Source organism: Nannospalax galili, unplaced genomic scaffold (assembly GCF_000622305.1).
Source record: "Nannospalax galili isolate Female #2095 unplaced genomic scaffold, S.galili_v1.0 scaffold85, whole genome shotgun sequence".
NCBI lineage: Eukaryota > Metazoa > Chordata > Mammalia > Rodentia > Spalacidae > Nannospalax > Nannospalax galili.
In genome coordinates this window covers 3552276-3575102 of record NW_008358866.1, presented here as the reverse complement: position 1 = coordinate 3575102, position 22827 = coordinate 3552276, and the positions used below count along the sequence as shown (strand labels likewise).

Genomic DNA, 22827 nt, shown 5'->3' with positions numbered 1-22827 from the left:
CTTGTACAGTAAGCACTTTACTCACTGAGTCATTTCTCTAGCTTCTTTTATATATTCTTTATTTAGAATGAAAATAAAAGAGATCATATCCATAGAGAGAATTTTAAAATTCAATTACTATCACTTTTACATAATCCTTCCTAAATCTCCAGGAAAATCCATGAAGAGTAAATAACACAGAAAGCAAAACACTGCAATGGCAGTGGGAATAAAAGGCACTAATCAATACATATGATGTGCAATTCCAGTGAGGGTTGGAAAAAGAAAGTAGGAAAACAGCTACACATACAATGAATTCTGCACGCTGTTGGAAAAGAAGGTCAAAAAGGAGGCAGTCGTGGCAATGATAAACCCACTCAGGCTAGAAAGCAGCAGTGCTGTGAGGAAAAAATGACTGTGTGGTTAGTGTGCCAATCTTCCCACCAAGCTCCACACTGTCTTCCAGAAACTTTGCTCTGTGCTCAGTCCATTATTCCTTCTAAAGAAACTTAGAGGAACCTACAGCAGGTGGGGCTTATTGGAACAGAAAGGCAAGCTGCTGGCTACACAACAGTCCCAAGAGTCTCTCTTGAAATTTAGTCTAAAAGACACAGAAACTACTAGTGGACTAAAGAATCAAAAGGTTACACTGTCACCAATATAGAACTGGGAAAGGTGCTTTAACAGAGAAAATTAGGCACAGGAGACTGTGCTGTTGCTAGATAAGAGATACAGGGAAAGTCCTGTTTCCTGATTTGTTGATTCCAACCCACACAAAGCTGGGCTGCACTTAGTTTCCTGTCCTTGATGTGTGTGGAATTCTCTGTTGTGGTAACACATTGTACTAATTTTTAATGAATTACTTTCTTTCAACAAAAAGAACTTTTACTAGAATAGAAAACAAACAGATTTATAAAGGTATGTTGGGTGCCAAAATATAGAAAACCTTAAGCAGTGTTAAGGAATTAACACTTTATTACTTTATTATTTGGCAATGGTTAATCATTGAAACTAAAACACACACACACACACACACACACACACACACACTCACACAAACATAGCCAGCTTTCCTTAAGAATATAATTAACATGGGCTAAGCTCTGTTTGAAGACTTTAAAAAAAATTTATTTATTATTTGTATTTTATGTGTATAAGTACATTGCCTGCATGTATGTGAGTGCACTAGTGTCGGGCAATGCTGTGGAGGTCAGAAGAGGGCATCAGATTCCCTTGGAACTGGAGTTAAGGACAGTTTGTAGCCACCATGTGGGTGCTGGGAATCAAACCCAGGTCCTCAGCAAGAGCAGTCAGTGCTCTTAACCTCTGAGCCATCTCTCCAGCCCCAGTTTGAAGACTTTTATGATTGTCATCCTAAGAACTGTATGAGTCAGGTTACAATACTACCTCTATTTGACTCTATAAGTAAACAAAAATATACACAATTAAAAGAGAAAAACTCATGCTCTCTACACTAAATTAACCAATATAATTGCATTAATACTCACATACTCTAAACTATTTTCTATTTCAGAGAATGAATTATTACTTAAAAGAGAAAAAGGGTATCACAGAGTAGGTAAAGATATGTACATTAATATATCTAACAAAAGACACTTGTAATCTATAATATAAAAAAATCTCTAAAGTCCATACAAAAGACCACAAAGTGTCCTGCAAGCATGAATGTTTTTATTTATAGATTTAGTTTTATTATCAGATATCAGGATATTCAGACCTCCTCCTTTGTTTTAATTTTTGTAAGAGCTACTTTTTCAAAGAATTTGCTCAGTTTCATCTATTCTTAAAATTTATCAATATAAAGTTATTCACAATATCCTCATAGGATTTTTAATGTTGATGGGATATATGGAGTTGGCTCCTTTATTCCTTTCTAAAATTAAAAAAAAATGGGACTGGAGAGATGGCTCAGTAATTAAGAGTGCTGGCTGTTCTTGCAGAAAACCTTGGTTCGAATCCCAGCACCCACATGATGGCTAACAATCATCCATAACTGCAATTCCATGGGATCCAACACGAGGCTCTTTTTATAACTTTCTACTTCTCCCTCTCTCCCCTCCACCTCCTCCCATGTTCTTCCTCATTTTGATACTGATATTTTTTATTTATTTACTTCATTTTATGTGTACAAGTGTTTTGCTACATGTTTGTAAGTGTACCATGTGTGTACAATGCCCAAATAGGCCAGAAGAGGATGTCAGACTCACTGGAACTGGAGTTACAGATGGTTGTTAGCCACCGTTTGGGTGCTGGGAACCAAACCAGGGTTCTCTGCAAGAGCAGCCAGTGCTCTTAACCACTGAGCCATTTCTTCACCCTATTGATGCTGATATCTTTTTCTTCTTGAAGAGATCTGTTGAAAGTTATTATTTGTATTCATCTTTAAAAATTAGCTTTTGGGTTATTATTCTATTATATATTTGTTTCAATATTATTGAAATTTTCCTTTTTATTATTTCTTTCCTTCCACTTTCTTTTTGGTAGTTTGCTGAGATGAAATCTTTGATCACTGATTTCTAGCATTTATTTATTTTTTTTAACATTCACAAAAGGCTATTTAAGCCTATTTTCCTTAAAGCAAGTTTTTAATATATATATTTTTTCCCACTTTCAAGCCCATCAGTTTCTGTTTCTCTAGCCCTGAGAAACAAAAAGCCACTCCCCTATTTACCACTTTCTGCCTAGCCTTTTTAAAATCTATGATGTGAATAGATCTCAGGTTGAAAACAAGATGAATGTTGGGCTCACAACCCTTTTATGCAGTATTGTGACCACTCAAGTTCTCATGCCCCAAGCCTTCTCTTACAGCCTGAATTTGTTATTTTGTGTATTTTACTCAAACTTTATAGTTGTTTTTGGCCGAAAAGTACCTCAGTTATGAGTTATTTTGTTTTCATTGGAATCAGAAATGGAATCTTTTACCTTCAAAATAATTTCCTTTTTATACTCCAGCTATTCCCTTCTAATTAGACTTTCTGCTTCTTCTCTTCCCTTTTATATACATTCCATATGGCACTGAGTTTATCTGCTAAAAATGTAAGTCAGATTACAGGACTATCTTCTTTTTTAAAAAAATGTTTTATTTATTATTTTATTTTATGTGTACGAGTGTATTGCTTGCATGTACGTAAGTGCACCCATGTCGTGCAATGCCGCGGACGTCAGAAGAGAGCTTCGGGTTTCCCTGGAACTGTAGTTAAGGACGGTTCGTAGCCACCATGTAGGGGCTGGAAATCGAACCTGGGTCCTCTGCAAGAGCAGTCAGTGCTCTTAACTGCTGAGCCATCTCTCCAGCCCCTATCTTCTTTTTTAAAAAAGAAAAAAAAAAAAGAAAAGAAACTCTCAGATTTCCCTTCATTCTCCTAGGAGAGTCATCCAAACTCTCAATCATGACTGTATCTTCTATTCTATATTTGCTTACTCTGTTCAATATGTATATGGCACATTTCTTTCCTTAATTCAAGCCATGAAAAAAATATTATTTTCCCAAAGAAACATTATTTAATCTCCTTATCTAAAAGCAGTGTATCTTCAACTATAATGTATATCATTTTCTAAGCTCTTGGGGTTTTTTTGTAAGATCTGTAAAATTTTATTACATACATATAGAAATTTATGTTTATCATATTACTAAAATGCAACGTATGTTTAATCTCCTTCATTTTATACTACTGCTACTGTGTCCTCAGTGTTTCTAACAGTTACTGGCAAACAGCAGGTACAACACACACACACACACACACACACACACACACACACACGTTGAATAAATGGGTAGCACTGAAAAACAAATGTAACTTGCTCATACCTATTAAGTATTGGCGTCATCAGTGACAAGTAAGAAAAATTGGCATAATGATAACAATATGTCATGAAGACTCAGATTCACCTGAAGCCAGTATTTCAAATTTTGGAGCATATATAAAACAAATGGGCTGAATCAGAATATTAGTAAGAAGAAGATAAGACAAAAAAGACTAGTTTCTGCCTGGGTAGCTGCAAAGCTCCCCAAGATTTTCTGACATTCTTTCAGGTTTAGGGAAAGAAATATAAAGAATTTGGGTTAGGAAACATTAAGTAAAGGTTAAGAGAGGAAATATTTACATACCAATAATAGAAAATTGTGATTACAATAGTTTATTCTCAATACTGTTTTCCATGTAATTTTTATAGTTCTGGGAATTGAGCACATGTGCTAGACAATTGAACACAAGTGCTAGACAACTGAGCTACAACTACCTGTAGGTCAACATTATCTCTATAAAATTCTAATATGTGATAACTCTGGTGCATCTGTCACTAATATACCCCTTTGACTCTGTAAGTTGAAAATTTGGCTAACTTGTCCCTTATAACAGTGACAAAGGCATCTGCTGAACAAGGGACAAAGTATGAAGAAGATGAGACCAAAAAACCCCTAGGAACGATTGGGGATACATGCCATGCAAATATCCTTGCTTTTTTTAATGGAAAGCTTTCAAAATTTTACTTAATTACTTAATAAAAATTTACTGGGAGGCTGAAGAGATGGCTCAGCATTTAAGAGCCTTGGCTACTCTTCCAGGGGACCTGGGTTCAGTTCCCAGCATCCACATGGCAGCTATAACCATTTGTAATTCCAGTTCCAGGGGATCCAACACCCTCTTTTGCTCTCCATGGGCATTGCATGCAAAGGTACACTTAACATATATGCAGATAAAACACTCATACACCAAAAACTAAAAATAAATTTAAAAATTAAGAGATTTTAGGGGGAAAGGCTATAGGAGTAAATGAATGGTAAATATAACTAGTGCATTCAGCCATTAGTCAAACAAGCTAAATTCAATAGAAGAATGTATATAAACATAAGCAGCCACAAAGAAGTCAAAGCTAAATCTAGCTAAAGCCCAGAAGTGCTCTTAAAAATTAAAAAAAAAAAAGGACTGGGAAAAACTCCTACACAAAATATTCTGGAAGTCCCTTACCTCCTAAGGCTAAGGGATCATTGGGAAAGAGGGGGAAGAAAGAGTATAAGAGCTGGAGGTGGTGGATGACTATAAGGAAACTTTTTAAGACAGCAGGGCAGGTGCCCCTATGAATTCACACCAATTATGAGAGCAAGCATAAGACCTAAGCAAGCTCAAGCCAGACAAATTTGCAGAATAGAGGAGGATGGGAGATGGGTAAGAAGCCCCAACCCTAGCTGAGGAGTGATTGGCAACTGATAACTGCCAGGAGAGGAAGAGTCAGTTTTCTTTAGTGTGATGCTGGGTAGGTTAATCAGGCTCCTGGGTATGAACCTACACCAAAGTACATTTGGGGACACAAATTAGACTGACTCTATAGGCCTTTAAAAAGTAATAATAGAGAATATGAAATTGAGTGGGGGAAAGTAAAGGGTGCAGATAGATGAGGGGGTCTGGCTATGATCAAAATACACTGTATAAAATTCTCAAAATTCAAAAAAACATTAAAGACTATATTCTGGAAGATTAAAAAATGAAGAACAGTATAGGGCTTCTGTTTTGAGGCTAAGAAAAAAATAAAAAAAGGCAAAGAATGGATTTCTTGAGCTTTAAATAACTGGAATCTTAAAAAACACAGTGGAAACCCTATACAAAGTGAGGAACAGTAGTGATTAACAACTAAGTTGAGGATCGTTTTTGTCAACAATCTTATAAAATGCTATAAATGATTATCCGAAGAGCTAATGTGGAAGACTCAGATGAAGTCAGAAAGAGTGAAATAAGGTGTTGTCTGCTGAGATGAAGCTATTATTCTACAAGTGTTGATTCCAGGCTGAAAATCAAGTAAGCTTTTGTATGGAAATTCCATGTCTCATAATCTTTGACAAGACAGAAATACTTGGAATATGGAGATGGAGAGAATGTGGACATGATTTTTATGTTAAAATACTTGACTGCATTGTTAGGCTATGTTTAGATGTTGGGGAATGGGTTCAACATCTCACCACCCAGGCGAAAAAAGGGAGGGTCTGCATTTCACTTTAATCTAGAAATTTTAGGATCAGATTTACCACAGTGACAAGTTTCTACAACTTAAGTGGCACAGTGATAGCAGAACACAGATAGCTCCAATTCAATCAATTCAACTAAATTTAAAGAATGTGGCTACAGGTGTAGCTAAGTGGCAAAGTGCTTGCCTACTTCAATCCCTAACAACATTCATGCATACACGCACGCATGCATGCATGCACAGACACACACAGAGGGTGTCTTACTAAACTGGTCATTGCTCTGTGGGGTATTTGTCTTCAGTTGCTTAAACTATATTCCATATAACTGAAAATGTAGTCAGAATAAGTTTGTTCCTTTATATAGTATCTAAAAATTAAAACAGTTTTAGTTCCAAGTACACTGATTTCTTTATCAGGTATGTTTGGTGCTTCAATTCTGCTATTTTCATACATGTAAAGGTGGAATGACAACACAACATATGCTAACAGTGACTCAAGACTGCAGCTCTGTCAGACTCAATAAACCTCCCATCTCAGGCATTTGTTTAATCTTTCAAGCCTGACACTTGACACGTAGATTAAGTACTTTGCTCTTCTCATGACAATGAATAAAGACAAATTTTTGTCCATTAACTTCTCATAGCATAAACCCAGCAAAAGGATGATCTCTCTTCACTGACTGGAATTTGCTAGGCGTGAGCTTTTGAAATGCAGATGTAAAAACAAGACTTGGAACTTGACTTTTCCATGGCATTTTGATATCAAGCATCAGTTCTTTATAGAGTAAACATGAAATCTCTGCTGGGCAATATCCTGTTTTGTTGGGACTAGTCCCAAGAGCCTCATTAAGAGAGCTGGGAAGCTAGGATTGAGGTTTCCTTGGTCCACCCATGCTTTGGTCAACAAGCTGCATTTCCAATGTTTGTTGACTTCTCAATTACTTTCTGAATCTTGGGGACATGCCATACACATATATGTATACGTATACGTATACGTATATGTATATGTATATGTATATGTATATGTATATGTATATGTATTCAATCCATCTCTATTGAAGGGGTGTATAATATATTTGTTATACTCATGGTTCCTATTTTAAATTTGAAAATGAGAAAGCTTATGTACCACAAATTTTTACTTGTACTGATTTGATTTATTCAAATTACAACTAATCTTTTAATCTTCATCTAAAGAACCCAAGATATTTCTTATTCATTGAGGGAAACAAAAGCAAACATACAAACTCAACTAAGATGCAATTACAATTTTAAAATTCTAAAATATTGAACTAAATTATGTCTTGAACTTCAAACTGTAAATCTTTATTTTCTACTTACGGTAGTTCCACAAAAATTTCTAAATTAAAGCTAAAATAGCTCATATCAGCAGATCAGATTTTCTTTTCACAAATCTTTTTGTTAAACAAAACTTAAGAACTATGGAGAACCCTAAAAGAGCTTTAATGTAGATTATAGAGTCTTACCAAAAATCCCAGGACTGTGTAGAATCCATTTTGTAGCCAGTGTGGCCCTAAACTCAATTTTTCTGCCTCCGCCTCTGGCCTCTGACTATGTCTCAACCTCCTAAGTGCTGGGATTATAGATGTGAAAGCTATGCCTGGTTCAAAAGAGTCTTTTAATATTAACCTTTTCAGATGATTGTGAATATTTTCCTTTAATGCTACCTCAAAACTCAGTAAATGAGGCTGAAGAGATGGCTCGTTGGGTTAGAGCACTTGCCCTGCAAACTTGGGAACTTAAATTCAAATCCCCAGTACCTATACAAAAAAACAGGCATGACTGCACATGCCTGTAACTCTAGCATTGGGCAATAGAGACAAAGCAGATCCTGAGAGTGCTCTGGCCAGTCAGCCAGTCAGCCTAGCCAAATGGCAAGCTTCCAGTTCAGGAGTAGACCTTGACTCAATACAAAAAGATGAAGAACCATAAAAGAAGACACCCAGCATCCTGATCTGGCTTCTACATGTTCACCCATGAGTATGCACACCCACATACTTGCATACACATCTCACAAAACCCCAGTACATGGAAATATTTTAAAAATTAGGTGCAACATGGAATACATAACTAAACAATGAACATTTAATACTTTATTGCATTAAATCCATAGGCCTACCTTGAACTTTGAATTAATCATTCACTAATGCATGCTTTTGTAATTCCATGAATTGGCCATTTTGAAAATATAAGTTAGACAGGTCTATCAAATATGAACAATTCCATTAAACAATTAAAAAATATATTTCCTAATATCAACATCAATGTTATGAGAAAAGCCTTTATCAAGCTTAAAGCAGTGAATATATTTTCAAAAAATTTAATCCAGGCATAGTGGTGAGCACCTTTTATCTCAGCCCTTGGGAGGCAGAAGCAGGCCTGTGAGATCAAGGCCAGCCTGGTCTACATAGTGACTTCTAGGCGGGCTGGGGCTTGGGAGACCCTGTCAAAAAAAAAATCTAGTTATAATTTAAAAGCTTGACCACTAGCAATGGATAATGCCAGCTGTTTCATGACATGACTTTTTCAGAAAGAAAAGATTCTTTTAAAAAATATTAAGTGCTTAAATCTGAAAAAAATTATATTCTCCTTTATGTGTTTGTGTGTGGACACATGTGCATGTATGTCCAGGCATGTAAGTGCTCATGTGAGTGTGTGTGGAGGCCAAAGAAAAACTTTAAGTGCTAGTCCTCAGAAGCTGTCCACATTGTTTTTTAAGATGAGGCTCCTCACTGACTAGGACTTTGCTGAGTAGTCTAGGCTGGCTGGCCAGGGAGCCCCAGGGATCCACCTGTTTCTGCTTCCCCACAGCTAAGATTATAGGCACCAACTGCCATGCTTGACTTTAATGTGGGTTCTGGGTATCATATTCAGGTTCCTTTGCTTATATGGTAAGCACTTTACTAACTGTTCTATCTCCCCAGTAAATTTACAAATTACATTTTATAAATTTCTTTCCAGGAAAAGTAGTATAGCATGAAAAATTGTTTAGTTCAGCTCACAATTTAGACAATTATGTGTCTTTCTTGAAGCAACCATAGCATTTCAATATGCTTCAGAAATGTTTTATATTTCCCATTTTTGAGAAAGAGTTTATAACATAGGCTGGTCTGGAACTTTCTATGTATCCTAGGCTGTTCTCAAATCTTCAATCTTCTGCCTCAGCCTCCCTAGTGCTGAGATTACAGGCATACATCACCATGCTCTACCATATTTCCCATTTTGTGTTCAATAAGTATAAAATACCCACTCAAAAGCTTAAATTGAATACAAATCAACAGTATGCCCTAGTGGACATTCTTAAGTGAAATTGGCTTTTATACTTAGTATATAGTGGGAAAGTATAATGTGACTGTTTATGCCATTTGATGCCATTGCCTTAATGGCAATTGCCTAAGGCACCAAAAATTCTATTTTCCATTGCTTGTGCATTAGCAGTGCAAATGTTAGCACAGTGAAAAAGCAAATAGGGTGTTGGCTTAGAGATTATGGACCCTCAAAGAAGGGCCTTTGAAGACCCCCAAGGATTCCTCAGGACACAATGGGAGAGCTATTTGGTTAGATTATTTTAAAAAATCAGAACAAGATATATTTTAAAGTGCTTCTTAAAAGGAAAATTGTAGATGGTAGGTTCCTATTTTCCTGCAACAGTAAAGATGCAAGAGTATTGTAAAAATAATTATATACAATAAAAAAGATAAAAAGGAAATAAAGTCTCTGAAAGATGCTAACTTTGGTAAGATGCAAATCCAAAAAAGAAAAGAAACACTTCTTTTTCCGTACAGAGTTCAAACATTTTCTGACAAGGTCAAAAAAGTTTATTATTAGACCATACATGCTGCATATTATCATTGTCTTACCTTAGCTCTAGAGGAACTGACATTTTCCATATTTTCAATGCTGCAGATACAATTCTGTGAAACTTTCCGGCAAGCCACTCTGATATAGTCCCAGAAGCTACGAGGGCTCTCATAACCAAACCAGGTTACTTGACCTTCAGAAGATAAATTATAACACAAAATAAAAGAAAACTAGCCTAGAAAATTCAAAATGTAAGAACAATAAAATTCTGAAAAATAAAGGGTAATACAGTCTGTAATACAGTGGGCATTGATACAGGTACAAAAAACTTGTCTAGTCCCATTCTACATTTACTAGCATTACTTTGGAATATTGACTTAACAAATCAGAATAATAGTTTTTACAATGAAACAAAAAGGAACTGGACACTAAAAATATCTTCCTGTTTATGGTTTTTAGCGAGAGCATAAGAAACTTTGTGTTTCCTGTATACTAGGTAAGCACTCATTTAAATGTCACCTGTTGAATTCCAAACCCTTTTTACACTGAAAATAAATCTTTCCTTCCTCTTTATAATATTTCAAATCACAAGACAATTTTTGATCTACTGTATAAGTAAATAATATCAATTAGCATTCCATATTCACTAAAGTCATACTTCTACCCAATCATTGTCATGTATAAAGCTCTCCTCTAGTAGCCATTCATGAAGGTATTTACCATCCTCAGGTTTTACATTTGGATAAGTATACATCTGTTAATATGATCTAGTATACATCTGTTAATATGATCCTAGTGTGTATCTTATCTCAGTATTAATATCTCCATGTAAAACGCTTGAGCACTTGGTCCATGTGAAATTCTTTGTATACTTAGTATTTTTAAGTGCAATGTGAGAAACATCTTAATACTTTCTTCAGTTGCCTAAAGAGATTAATCTATTTGTAAAAATATTTTATTATTTTTCTTTTATGTGTATGCATGTATTGCCTGCATGTAGGTAAGCGCACCCATGTCGTGCAATGCCCTCGGGGGACAGAAGAGGCCATCGGATCCCCTGGAACTGGAGTTACAAGCAATTGTTAGCTGCCATGTAGGTGCTGGGATTCGAATCCAGGTCTTCTGCAAGAACAACCAGTGTTCTTACTGCTGAGCCATCTCTCCAGCCCCAAGAGATTAATCTTACCTAGGAAAGTTGTTTATTTTTATTTTTATTTTTGGTCTTTTTGAGACAGGGTCTCCCTGGAGTGAGGGTGGCTTGGAACTCACTATATAGACCAGGCTGACCTTGAACTCACAGAGATCCGCTTGCCTCTGCCTCCCAAGTATTGGGATTAAAAGCCTGCGCCACCATGTCCAGCTGGAAAGTTGTTTAATCTTAATATAGAAACATTTGCTTTTTATTTTAAATATGTGCATCTTTGCTTTGATTATTTATTTATCTCAAATCTTCCCTTCTCTAGTAATGATTTCTCGAATCTTCCCTTCTCTAGTAATGATTTCTCGCCACATATCTTGTCATCAACTGCTATTTGAAGACCAATGTCTAAGATGATATTTGCGTAGCTACAAACCATGGCTATAAAACTGGATGGTTTTAAAGTATACCTATTTCTTATCTCCCTGTGAACTCCTTAGAGGAAGGCTTGCACATTAGTATTTTTTAAAAAGTCTTGGTGGTATTTCTAATGATCTGCATGTGGCTAAAAATCATAAATCAGTATCCATGGCATTTAGGAAGTCTCCTTCCTTCTTCAAGTAAGCCACGTGTGATCTTTACAGTTAGTACCACTAGCGGCATCCTGTCTCATTCATTTATTTTATTTTTTTGTAGTTCTAGCAATCAAATTCAAGGCCCCAGATTACCAGGCAAGTGCTCTATCTCTAAGCTTCAACCTCAGCTCAACTCATTTGTACAATTATTCTTTACTTAACTGTCTTGTATATTAGGTGATAAGATTACTAAGGCAGGGGTTGCATCACACCTATCCTCAGGTTAATTTCCAGCACTCAATACCATATTTGGCTCACAGTAGGGTTTTAATAAATATTTGATGGATAAATGAGAGTAAATTACCAAAAAATGGATCTTAACTGCAATACACAAAAACTTGAAGTTTCAAAATACAACTACTATTTATTTATTTATTTATTTATTTAGTCTTTTTGAGACAAGGTTTCCCTGTAGCCACGCTGGTCTGAATTCGCTAATGGAGACCAGGCTGGCCTCAAACTCAGAGAGATCCGCCTGCCTCTGCCTCCTGAGTGCTGGGATTAAAGGTGTGTGCCACCATGCCTGGCCAACACTATCTTATACACTTCTAATGTCAACCTAGTATTATCTGCATGCTAAATTACAAACGTCAAATATTTTTGATAAATACATTTAACCTTTGTATGTTAAAAAATGAAAGAGCACCTACCAATCTTTATTCAAATACCTATATAATTCACTGTCTCTTTAAAAATCACATCTCTTCACCCATGAATAGGAATTTACAGCAATATTTATAATATCCCTCTTCTTCAATGAGCAAATACTTTAAATTCATTCTTGGTCTGAGCTCCTGCAAACTGAGAGTCATGCTAGTATCTACCTAAGAGCAATGCGGTGAGGATCAGATATGCACATCATGTATACACAACAAGTAGCACAGAGCCTACTTCACATTAGGTAATAGGTAAGTGTGGAGATAATTTTTATAAATGGACCTAATCTGGACTAATACTTTTAATTAACACAGCAAAACCATGTGCTCTTGTGTTTTGTGACCTGGGAACCTGATGTGAGTTCCTGCTTGAGAATTAACATATCAAAGCCCTGAAAGGTGACACAGTCATCTTCACTGCACACTGGGAGACTGGGAAAGGTGTGTGACCTGGGGTGAAGGAGATATTTTAGAACTAGGAACGAAAAGCCCCAAGGTCTGTTAAAAGTAGGGTGGAGCCAAGCTTGTGCTTTCCCAACTGAAGCTGAGGAAACCATTTTGAATAAAATTACGGGTCAAGCCAGGCTCAAGGACACAGTTCCAAGGACAGAGTTCCAACATGACAGTTCTATCAGCACAGTTCCAGGAGACAGATGGTTCCAAAATATATTGATGGAAACAACTGTCCTCTGAGTACTGACCCACTCTTAAAAATTAAATTTAAGGGGGCTGGAGAGATGGCTCAGCAGTTAAGAACACTGGCTGTTCTTGCAGAAGACCCGGGTTTGAATCCCAGAAACCATATGGCAGCTAACAACTGTAACTCCAGTTCCAGGGGATCCAACAGCTTGTTCTGTCCTCCACGGGGACTGCATAACACAGGTGCACTTACCTACATGCAGACAATACATGCATACACATAAAATAAGTAAAATATTTTTTTTTAATTATATTTAAGAATTAGGCTTTTTTTGTTTTTCAGGTATTTATAATGTTGGCATAGTAACACAGCAGGTAAGTGTTAAATGTCACTACTGTCAATACTGTTAACATGCATAGTTATGGGAAGTAAGTTCTCCCTATACCACAAAACAAAGTGGGTATGAGATACAAAGTTAAGTTTTTCTCATTACTTTTTAGAATCTAGTTTTTTGTGGTTTTTTTTGTCTTTTTGAGACAGGGTCTCCCTGTAGTCCCAGCTAACCTGAACTCACTATGTAGACCAGGCTGGCCTTAAACTCACAAGGATCTGCCTGCCTCTGCCTCCCGAGTGCTGGGATCAAAGGCGTGCACCACCACGCCTGGCTTTAGCATCTAGTTTTAAATTTTACTTTCTAATCAAACTTTTTCCCTATCAATCTTTCTAAGCTTCTTCAAAATGTTCTAATTTCAGCTAATTTTCTTTGTCTTCTATTATTTGAGATCATTCTATGAATTCAAAAGGTATAGGTGCCAGATGTCTCTCAAATGTCATACTATACACTGGAAGAGAGCATCACAAGAATCCACTTTGTCCTTCGATATCTCTAAAAAGGCAGTCTGGGAGATAGAAGTCAGAGAAACAGGCAAGGAAGAAAGAATGTATTCACCAGTGGCAACCACCTGTGGGCCTAATTTGCTTTCCTTTAATCTGGTTTTTAAACCTTTTCGTTAGTTCATGAGTTTCACATGGCTAAGGAAAATAATGAAAATAATTTGTAAATGTTAAAAGAAGATTGGTTAAAAAAAGCTGAGGTACAGGCCTTTAACTAACCTAGCCCTCAAGAGCAAAAGCTGGTGGATCTCTGTAAATTCTGCACCAGCTTGGTCTACATAGTAAGTTCCAAGCAAGTGAGATGACATGGTAGGACCCTGCCTAAAAAAAAGGTTCCATTTGAGAAGAGGAAAAAAAGGTATAGAAAAATCAGAAATCTGGCTTGTGTTAAACAGGAGAGTAGACACTAAACCCTTAGGAGTGTTGCTATGAGTGTGCTGTACTAACCACAAAGATTCTACCCAAAAGGATAAAGGAAAGACTTCCCACATATCAAACTGAAAAATTAACTCACAGGATGGTATATTATCATGACTTATAGGGCCTTCAATAAACAAGTAGTATCTTTACAAGATTTTATCAGTCAACAAACTAGCCTATAAGTACCTGCTTTTATCCCCCAATCCAGGTACATATTTCCAAAGTGAAGCTGTTAGTTTAAGCTTCACTGAATTTATCATACTCAGAACCATCTACTTTAAGAGAAGGCAGATTCCCTTCTAGAGCCTCAACAAGCTCTTATGTAAGCTGCCTACTCATTCTCAAATTTTATCTCAATAATTTCTGCATCTACAAAAGAGTTAAATTTAAGTATAAGCAACATGTTCAATTGGTTGTTTTATATATTATTTAAATATTAACTTAATCATAAATTAACTGCTAATAAAAGTCTGCAACTAATATTTATGAGATTAACAAGCAGATCATGCTTTTAAAAATAAATCACACAGCAAAACAAAACAAAACAAAAAAACCCAAACCAAGACAACTACCACAAAAGCCCAAACAGAAACGCCATTGCCAACATTAAAAAGGATTTCTCAGATAAGAAATTTTCATATAATTAATCTGCTAATTTGCTTCCTAGAATCAATTGTATTATCATATTTGTAGGTTCTTTTTTTTAAAATTTTATGTGTATTGCCTGCATGTAGGTAAGTGCACCTGTGTTGTGCAATGCCCACGGAGGACAGAAGAGACTATCGGATCCCCTGGAACTGGAGTTACAGACAGTTGTTAGCTGCCATGTGGGTGCTGGGATTCGAACCCGGGTATTCTGCAAGAACAGTCAGTGTTCTCAAATGCTGAGCTATCTCTCCAGCCCCCGGAAAAATCTAATTCTAAAGAAAAGATATGCTGTCATTAACATAATTATCTTTTTTATTTATTTTATGTATACGAATGTTTTGCCTGCATATATTCAAGTGTACACTGTGCATGTAATGCCTTTGGAAGCCAGAAGTGGGAGTCAGATCCCTTGGAACTGGAGTTATGGAAGACTGTCAGCTGCCATGTGGGTGCTGGGAACTAAACCTAGGTCCTCAGAAAGAGCAGCAAGTGCTTTTAACCACTGAGTCATCTCTGTAGCCCCAATATACTTATCTTTGTAAACTCCTGATAAATATGTGTATAACTGTTTTCAATTACAAGTCTAATATAAAAACTATAAAGTATAAACATAAAATATCTGAAGTACACATCTATCTATAAAAATTACTCAATTTAATCTTCTAAAACAAAAATGAAAATAAATATATCAATGCTTATTACAGAAGATTATTGTAATGTATATATTTGAAATACAATTTTAAATTTCAAAAATTTGTGTAATATACTAACATACTTAATACTGGATACATGTAAACAAAATATATGAACTATGAATATATGCCATAAAAATTAGTCACTGTAATCTTCTAAAACAAAAAATTAAGATAACCAGAGTCACCAAAAATTTGACAACTGAACTGACTGCAAAAATTTTTATTCCACTAATTTTATTATCTACCTAAGTAGAGTACCAAGGTTTTGGTTTTTTCCTTTTACCAGCATCATTAACATAGGTTTAATTACTGGTGGTCTGGGTGTGGTGGTATATGTCTGTCATCTCAGCACCCTGGAAGTTGAGGCAGGAGGATTGAAGAGTCAGAGCCAGCCTACATACATATGGGCTACATAGTGACATGGTTCAAATCTAGGCTGGGCAACAAAGTAAGATCCTGTATAAGATAGTGACACAATGTAAGTTTCTTTACTGACAGACTGTATTAGAATATTGTGAAGCTTAAGGCCACATAAATGTGTAGTCCTAAAGAAATAAAACAGAACTTGTTTTTATATTTATGATTATGGTTATACATACACAGCACATAAAACAAAAGTAATTTTTTTCCAAAATGCTTTTTCTATATCTCTATGCTATGAGATATATGTATGTATATACATATATATATACATAATTTGTGACAGTTTGACAATGTGTAGGATACATGTTATTACAATACTTGTTTTCTAGGGGGGCAAACTCTGAGTCTCAAAGATATTGAGTACTTTGATCAAGAAGTTCAAATATTATGAGGGATTTTTTAGTCACTGAACTACAAAGTTCAATAATTCTAATAAACTTAACTGTCTCATTAGGTGAAGTGTTCAAATTAATACAACAAGTGAATCTAAGGAAATGCTTGGAATTAAAAATATTAGGGGCTGCTAACAACTGTAAAATTCCAGGGGAATCTGACACCTTTGTCTGACTTCCACAGGTATTGCATGACACATACATTCTTGCAATACACTCATACACATAAAATAAAGATAATAAATAAAATATTAAAAAATATATTAGGGGCTGGAGAGATGGCTCAGCAGTTAAGAGCAATGACTGCTCTTGCACAGGACCCAGGTTTGATTCCTAGCACCCTCATGATGGTTATGAACCGTCCTTAACTCCAGTTCCAGGGGAATCCGAAGTCCTCTTCTGACCTCCAGGGCACTGCACGACACGGGTGCACTCACATACATGCAGGCAACACTCATACATGTAAAATAAAAATAATAAAATATTTTTAAAAATACTAGACTACTGATTCAATGGTTATTCCTTTTTAATTTCTTTTGATTTATTTTTATTTTTATGTGTATGAGTATTATGCCTGCATGGGTGTAAGTGCACCTGTGTTGTGCAGTGCCCATGGTGGACTGAAGAGGGTGTAGGACCCCCTGGAAATGGAGTCCCAAATGGTTGTTAGACACCATGTGGGTACTGGGATTCAAACCTTGGTCTTCTGGACGAATAGTTCAGTGCTCCTAACCGCAGAGCCATCTCTCCAGCCATCGTTTTCCACTCTTTTAAATGGTCTTAAAATTCTTTTGGGTGGGCTGGAGAGATGGCTCAGCAGTTAGGGGCACTGGCTGCTCTTGCAAAGGACTAAGGTTCAATTCCCAGAATCCACATGGTACTTAACAACCTCCATGACTCCAGTTCCAGGGTATCCAACACCCTCCTCCGACCTCCTCGGGCATTGCATTACATAAATGCACTTACACACATGCAGGCAATATAATCTTACACAAAAAGTAACAATAATAAAGAAAAAAATATTAAAAACTACTTCTTGGTTTATGGTAAAAATGTCAAGTTTGGACACTTTTTCTAGTCTCCTTTTCTGTCCACACACATTCATACTCTTCCCTACTATTAAGATGCCTTACTACAGTGGTGTATTTATTACAACTTATGAATCTTAATTTCACAGGTCATTAAAATCCTATGTCCATAGCTTTCCATAGAGCATATTCTTGATGTTATATGAAACATAGTCTGCCTGAGAAAGCATGTGCTATTAGTATAAAAATTTCAGACAAACACTAGTGATATTAAAGTGTAATAGGATTAGAATACATTCTTTATTAATCATTACATATAATGCCTGAAAGTAAGGGCATAATGCATCTGCTATATTTCAAAATATTGCTCATAGAATAGACTGGGTCTAGCAGACTAGATCACTATGAAAAGATGACACTGCAGATATACTGTTATTAGCTATAGTCATCAGATTGTACGATTTATTTCTTGAGTATATGTTTTCTTATCTAACTTATGTTCAGTTGACCTACTTCTCAACTATGATTGGCCCCAGTCCTTTCCATGTAACAACATTCTTCAAAGTCATTTTGACTTTTGAAGTATTACTACATTGTTTGCAGTTCTGGTAATGATAATTTCTATTGAGCATTTTCCCCTAAATGAATATCACCCAAAATAAATTGTTGGCTTGCAATAACTTTTAACAAACATTATAAATCTTTTCAACCTGCTGTGTTTAATTTTATATTTATCAGAACATTAACATTTTTTCTTTAATAAATTAATCTCTATTTTACCCCATGCCAAGTTTAATTAAAGTTGAAGCAGAAACACTGTTCGTTCTGTCTGTCCAAAGCCCTAGAACTGAAATCTGTAAGATGCATCCACGTAAACCAATTCACACTATGGGATCAGAAACTCACTTCTCATTCAGCTGCAAGTAAACTTAAATTTGATGCTTTAACTAAACAAAAACAGCACCAACAATAATTGCAGATTTATGGGCGTGTGACGGCACACTCCTGTCATCTCCACTTAGCAAAGTCCAGTCATTCTACATAGAGAGTATGGGTCTTGCTTTGGTCCAGTATTTCCTATGTGCTCAGGCCTCCTTTTTGGAATGTTATTGTATATCTGTGCCATTTCATTTTGGAAGTCTATAATTTGTTTTAGGGTTTAACAGGGGGTCAAAGTTAAGAAACTGCCTTAAGGCTGAGAGGAGACTTTGGAATTTTAAACAGTTTTGAGACTGTTAAAGACTACAGGGACTTTTGAAGTTGAATTAAATGTACTTGTATCATGAGGTGGTCATGAACTTATAGGGGCCAGGGAGTGGAATACAGTGTCTTGAGTGAGAAATGCTCCCCACAGACTCAAGGATGTGAAGACTTCTTCCCCGACTTGATGGCTCTGTATGGGGAGGTTCTGGAGCTGGAACCTTGCTGGAGGTAGTACATCACTGTGGTAAAAAATTTTGAGGGCTTATAGTCTGACGCTACTTGCTCCTCTCTATCACTGCTTCCCCACCCACCCACACACACAATAGAGATCACGCAAAGCTTAAGAACTCTCTAACCTACTCCCAGTGATGTGCTTCCTCCAGCATAGCCACACTTTCTAAGACCCCCCGCCTAAAGCAATACCACCAAGTGGGAACAAAATTTCCAAATACTTGGAGCCTATGGGGGCATTCTCACTCAAACCACCAAAACCTGGATATTTACTTCCTAGATTCTAGAGGCTGGAAGACTAAGGCCAAAGCTTATTTCTGCAGAAGTCTAGTCTACCTTCAGAGAACCTCTGTGGGTACAAGCAGAGGTTACTGATGCTTTACTTTCATGGTTACAAGCTCCTGTCAGATTATTGTCTCAACACTGTGAAATATTTTATCCTTACTTTCCTAAAGGTCTAAATAGAACATTAAGTATGGACTTATAAGAATTTGAGAAGAATGTGATTTATCCCATGATGCTAATGATACTGTACTCATTACATGGTTCATTAGAGATGTAATATGTAATGTTAGCAAATGCGGATTGAAATCTCTATCAAGCCTTGTATGGTTTTTTTTTTTTTTTTTTTTTTTTTTTTTTTTTTTTTTGGTCTTTTTTGAGACAGGTCTCCCTGTAGCCCCAGCTTTCCTGGAACTCGCTATGTAGACCAGGCTGGCCTTGAACTCACAGAGATCCGCCTGCCTCTGCCTCCTGAGTGCTGGGATTAAAGGCATGCGCCACCACGCCCGGCTGCCTTGTATGTTTTTTAATGCAGAAAAATTTCATTCTTAAATTTATTTCATTTCAAAACTCTATTCTATTATAGCCAACAATTCACTTGTCAAACCAGATCTTGTTCCTTAGCGAAAATGATACCTATGTTAAATCTCAAGACCACATATTTTTCATCACTTTCATTAGCTTACCAAGGCATTTGTACTGTCATGTGTTTATATACTGTTTTAGGCCACAGAAATTCTGTAGTTCTTTAACATTTCCAAGTTTTTTTTTTAATTGCCCAACAGCTTTCAGTCCAAATCTATCTTCTATTGATCTCTACTTTGGTGAAATTCAGCCCTTTTGTCTCCCTTTAAAAATATATATTTTGGAGTCAGGTGTGGTGCCACATGCCTTTAGCCCCAGTACAAAGGAGGCAGAGGCAGATGGATATCTGTTAGACTGAGGTCAGCCTGGTCTACTTAGTGAGTTCCAGGTCAGTTAGGGCTACAGGGAGACCCTGTCTCAAAATGAGCAAAAAAAAAAAAAATCATTATTATTATTATTATTATTATATTATGTGTGTGTGTGTGTGCATGCGTGAATGTGTGTGTGAATGCCATGTAACTGCAGAGCCTACAGAAGAGGGCACCTGAGTTCTTGGAGCTGGGGTTACAGGTGGTTGTGTTGCCAGATGTGGATGCTGGGAAGTGAATGAGGGTCCACTGGAAGAGCAGTCTTAATCACTGAGCCATCTTTTCAGCCCCTTGTCTCAATTTTAGAGTTTATAGTTACTCCTTTTTGTCCCCAATTCACACATACCATGTGGTTCAGTTTTATACTTGGCACAGATGTGATCCCAGCATGAGATTCCTCTTCATCATGACCGAAGAAAGATCCACATCTCTCAAAACCTAATTTTCTGTGTGTAGGATATATTTCTGTCAATTATGACAACTCTTGTCAGGTCTTGATTCCAGTGAGAAGCCACCGACAGGCTTTGGAGTATTTAGGCGATTCAAACGTTCTGTTTTGCCCCTGTATTGTATGCTTCTTTGTGTAATTCTATAGCATAACTGGGGTTGGAGATGTCCCTAAGGATCATGGTAACATAGACTGGCCTGATTAGACACAGTGGGTCACAAAACAAAACAAATAGGAACATGAATGTGAAAAAGGTTTGTAGGAAAGAGAAAGGCAAACAGGGATGGTAGGGATATGGGAGAAATGGAGTGTGAGGGGTCAACAACCTTAATTTAAAAATCTTTAAAAATTTTGGAAACTTTCTTCATATTTCTATATTTTTAGGTTAAAAATTTATTATTGGCCAGGCATGGTGGCGCACGCCTTTAATCCCAGCACTCGGGAGGCAGAGGCAGGCAGATCTCTGTGAGTTCAAGGTCGGCCTGGTCTACATAGTGAATTCCTGGACAGCTGGGGCTACAGGGAGAATCTGTCTCAAAAAAAAGACCAAAACAAATTTATTATTATTATTATTATTATTAGTGTGTGTGTGTGTGTGTGATGTGTGTGGGAGGGCTCATGCCATGGCACATGTGTGACTGTCATGGGACAATTTGGTAGAGTCATCTTCTAGCCCTTATATTTTATTTAATTTACTGTGTTAGTTTTCTCTGATTTAATAGAGAGAATATTTATTCTATATGGGAACAAACTCAACTTCCTAATTTTCCCGTTATTTGAGAACTTCTGTCAGAGGCATTCTTATGACATCATAACAACCCTTCTTGATATATCTGTATCTCAATATGAAACTATGTTCTCATAGGAATATAGAGATGAATTATTTTAGAATATTTTACTTATTATTTTTATTTTATGTGCATGGGTGTATTGTGTGCATGTATGTGAGTGTAGCCGTGTTGTGCAATGCTCAAAGACGTCTGAAGAGGGCACTGGATTCCTCTGGAACTGGATTCACAGAAGGCTGCCACTCACCATGTGGGTGCTGGGAATCGAACCCAGTGCTCTTAACTGCTGAGCCATCTCTCCAGCCCCGGAGTATACAGATGAATTATTTGAAAAGGTGATTTTATTCTTAAATACATGACAATGGGGAGGGGATGTTAACAGTGGTGTTCCACCCAGGAATGCTGCTGGAGTTGGATGTGGAGAGTGTAGCAGGGGTGGAGTAAATCTGTGTGGGAGAGAAGCAATGTGTCATGATGAGCCCAGAATTACCATTTACAGCTAGGGTACAGACCTACCCCATGATGAGCGTGCTTCTGATCACCTGCAGTGGAGAGGAATAACTCTCATGCTACACTGTCAGTCACTGGAGAGACTGTGAATTTACTTCTAACATTAGACACTGAGTGCCATAATGAGATTGTGGAAAATAATAGGGAAAAGGAATACAGATTCTGTGTACTCAAGGACGGCTGAAAAGACACAGTATCTCAAAGCTTTGTACAGAAAGGATGTTCAGGCTTTGTCCTAAGAAGAAACCTATTTCTCATTAGAAGAGTCAATTGATATACGCCTAAAACTTCCAAGTGCTCAATAAAGTGGGAAATAGTGCAGCCACGGCTGCTCCCCCAGCTATCCATGGAATAGCCATGACCTCTCCATTTATATGTGGAATGTGCTTGGAACTTGTTCTAGTCTGCTTTCCTGTAGCTGTGATAAACACCATAACCAAAAGTAACTTGGGGAGGAATGGGTTAATTTCAGGATAAAGTTTTTTATTTTTTTCCTTCTATCGCTTTCTACATTACTTTTTTAAATAAATAATTTATTGAGCATTTCATACATGCATGTAAGGTGTTTTGATAAAATCCATGCCCACTCCCTCCCCTCCAACTCCTCCCATATCTCCCCATCACTTTTTTCTGATAACTTCATATATTCTTTCTTCTTCCTTATTTTTTTTTAATGAGGCTTTTGGCTACTTTAACATTCCTTCCTCTGAAGAGGTAACCCTAAAATCTTTTAAGGGTTAGATGAAAGCTCCCAAATATTGTTGACATTTTTGGCCTTTAGAATGGAGTATGTTGCTAAGAGGCCCAAGGACATTGTGAGTTTTAGTCAGGAAACTGGCTATTTTTCTTTGGGGTCTTTTTTACCCTAACTGCCTAGCTAATTCCTACCTCCTATTCTTATCACACCATCCTCTGAAGAGGTTACCCAAATCGCCAATAGGGAATCTGGACGCAGAAGGCTCTGGTTTCTTCCATGCTGAACAGGGACACAGGGTGAGGCAATTGGAGTACCCCTTCAGTGGGTCTATCTAAAGACTCCCAAATTGCATAATTCTTATCTCTA

The 22827-nt window shown here is 36.8% G+C and overlaps 1 protein-coding gene across 2 annotated transcripts in view; it reads right to left on the bottom strand.

Moving 5' to 3' along the window:
• The window catches only part of Rundc3b (RUN domain containing 3B), a 166656-nt gene that overhangs the window by 97076 nt on the left and 46753 nt on the right, over window positions 1–22827 (bottom strand). For both annotated transcript variants that reach the window (XM_008822489.3, XM_008822490.3), the window contains exon 3: window positions 9840–9973. In XM_008822489.3, coding sequence (XP_008820711.1) covers window positions 9840–9973 — 134 coding nt within the window. The remainder of the gene's footprint in view (window positions 1–9839; window positions 9974–22827) is intronic.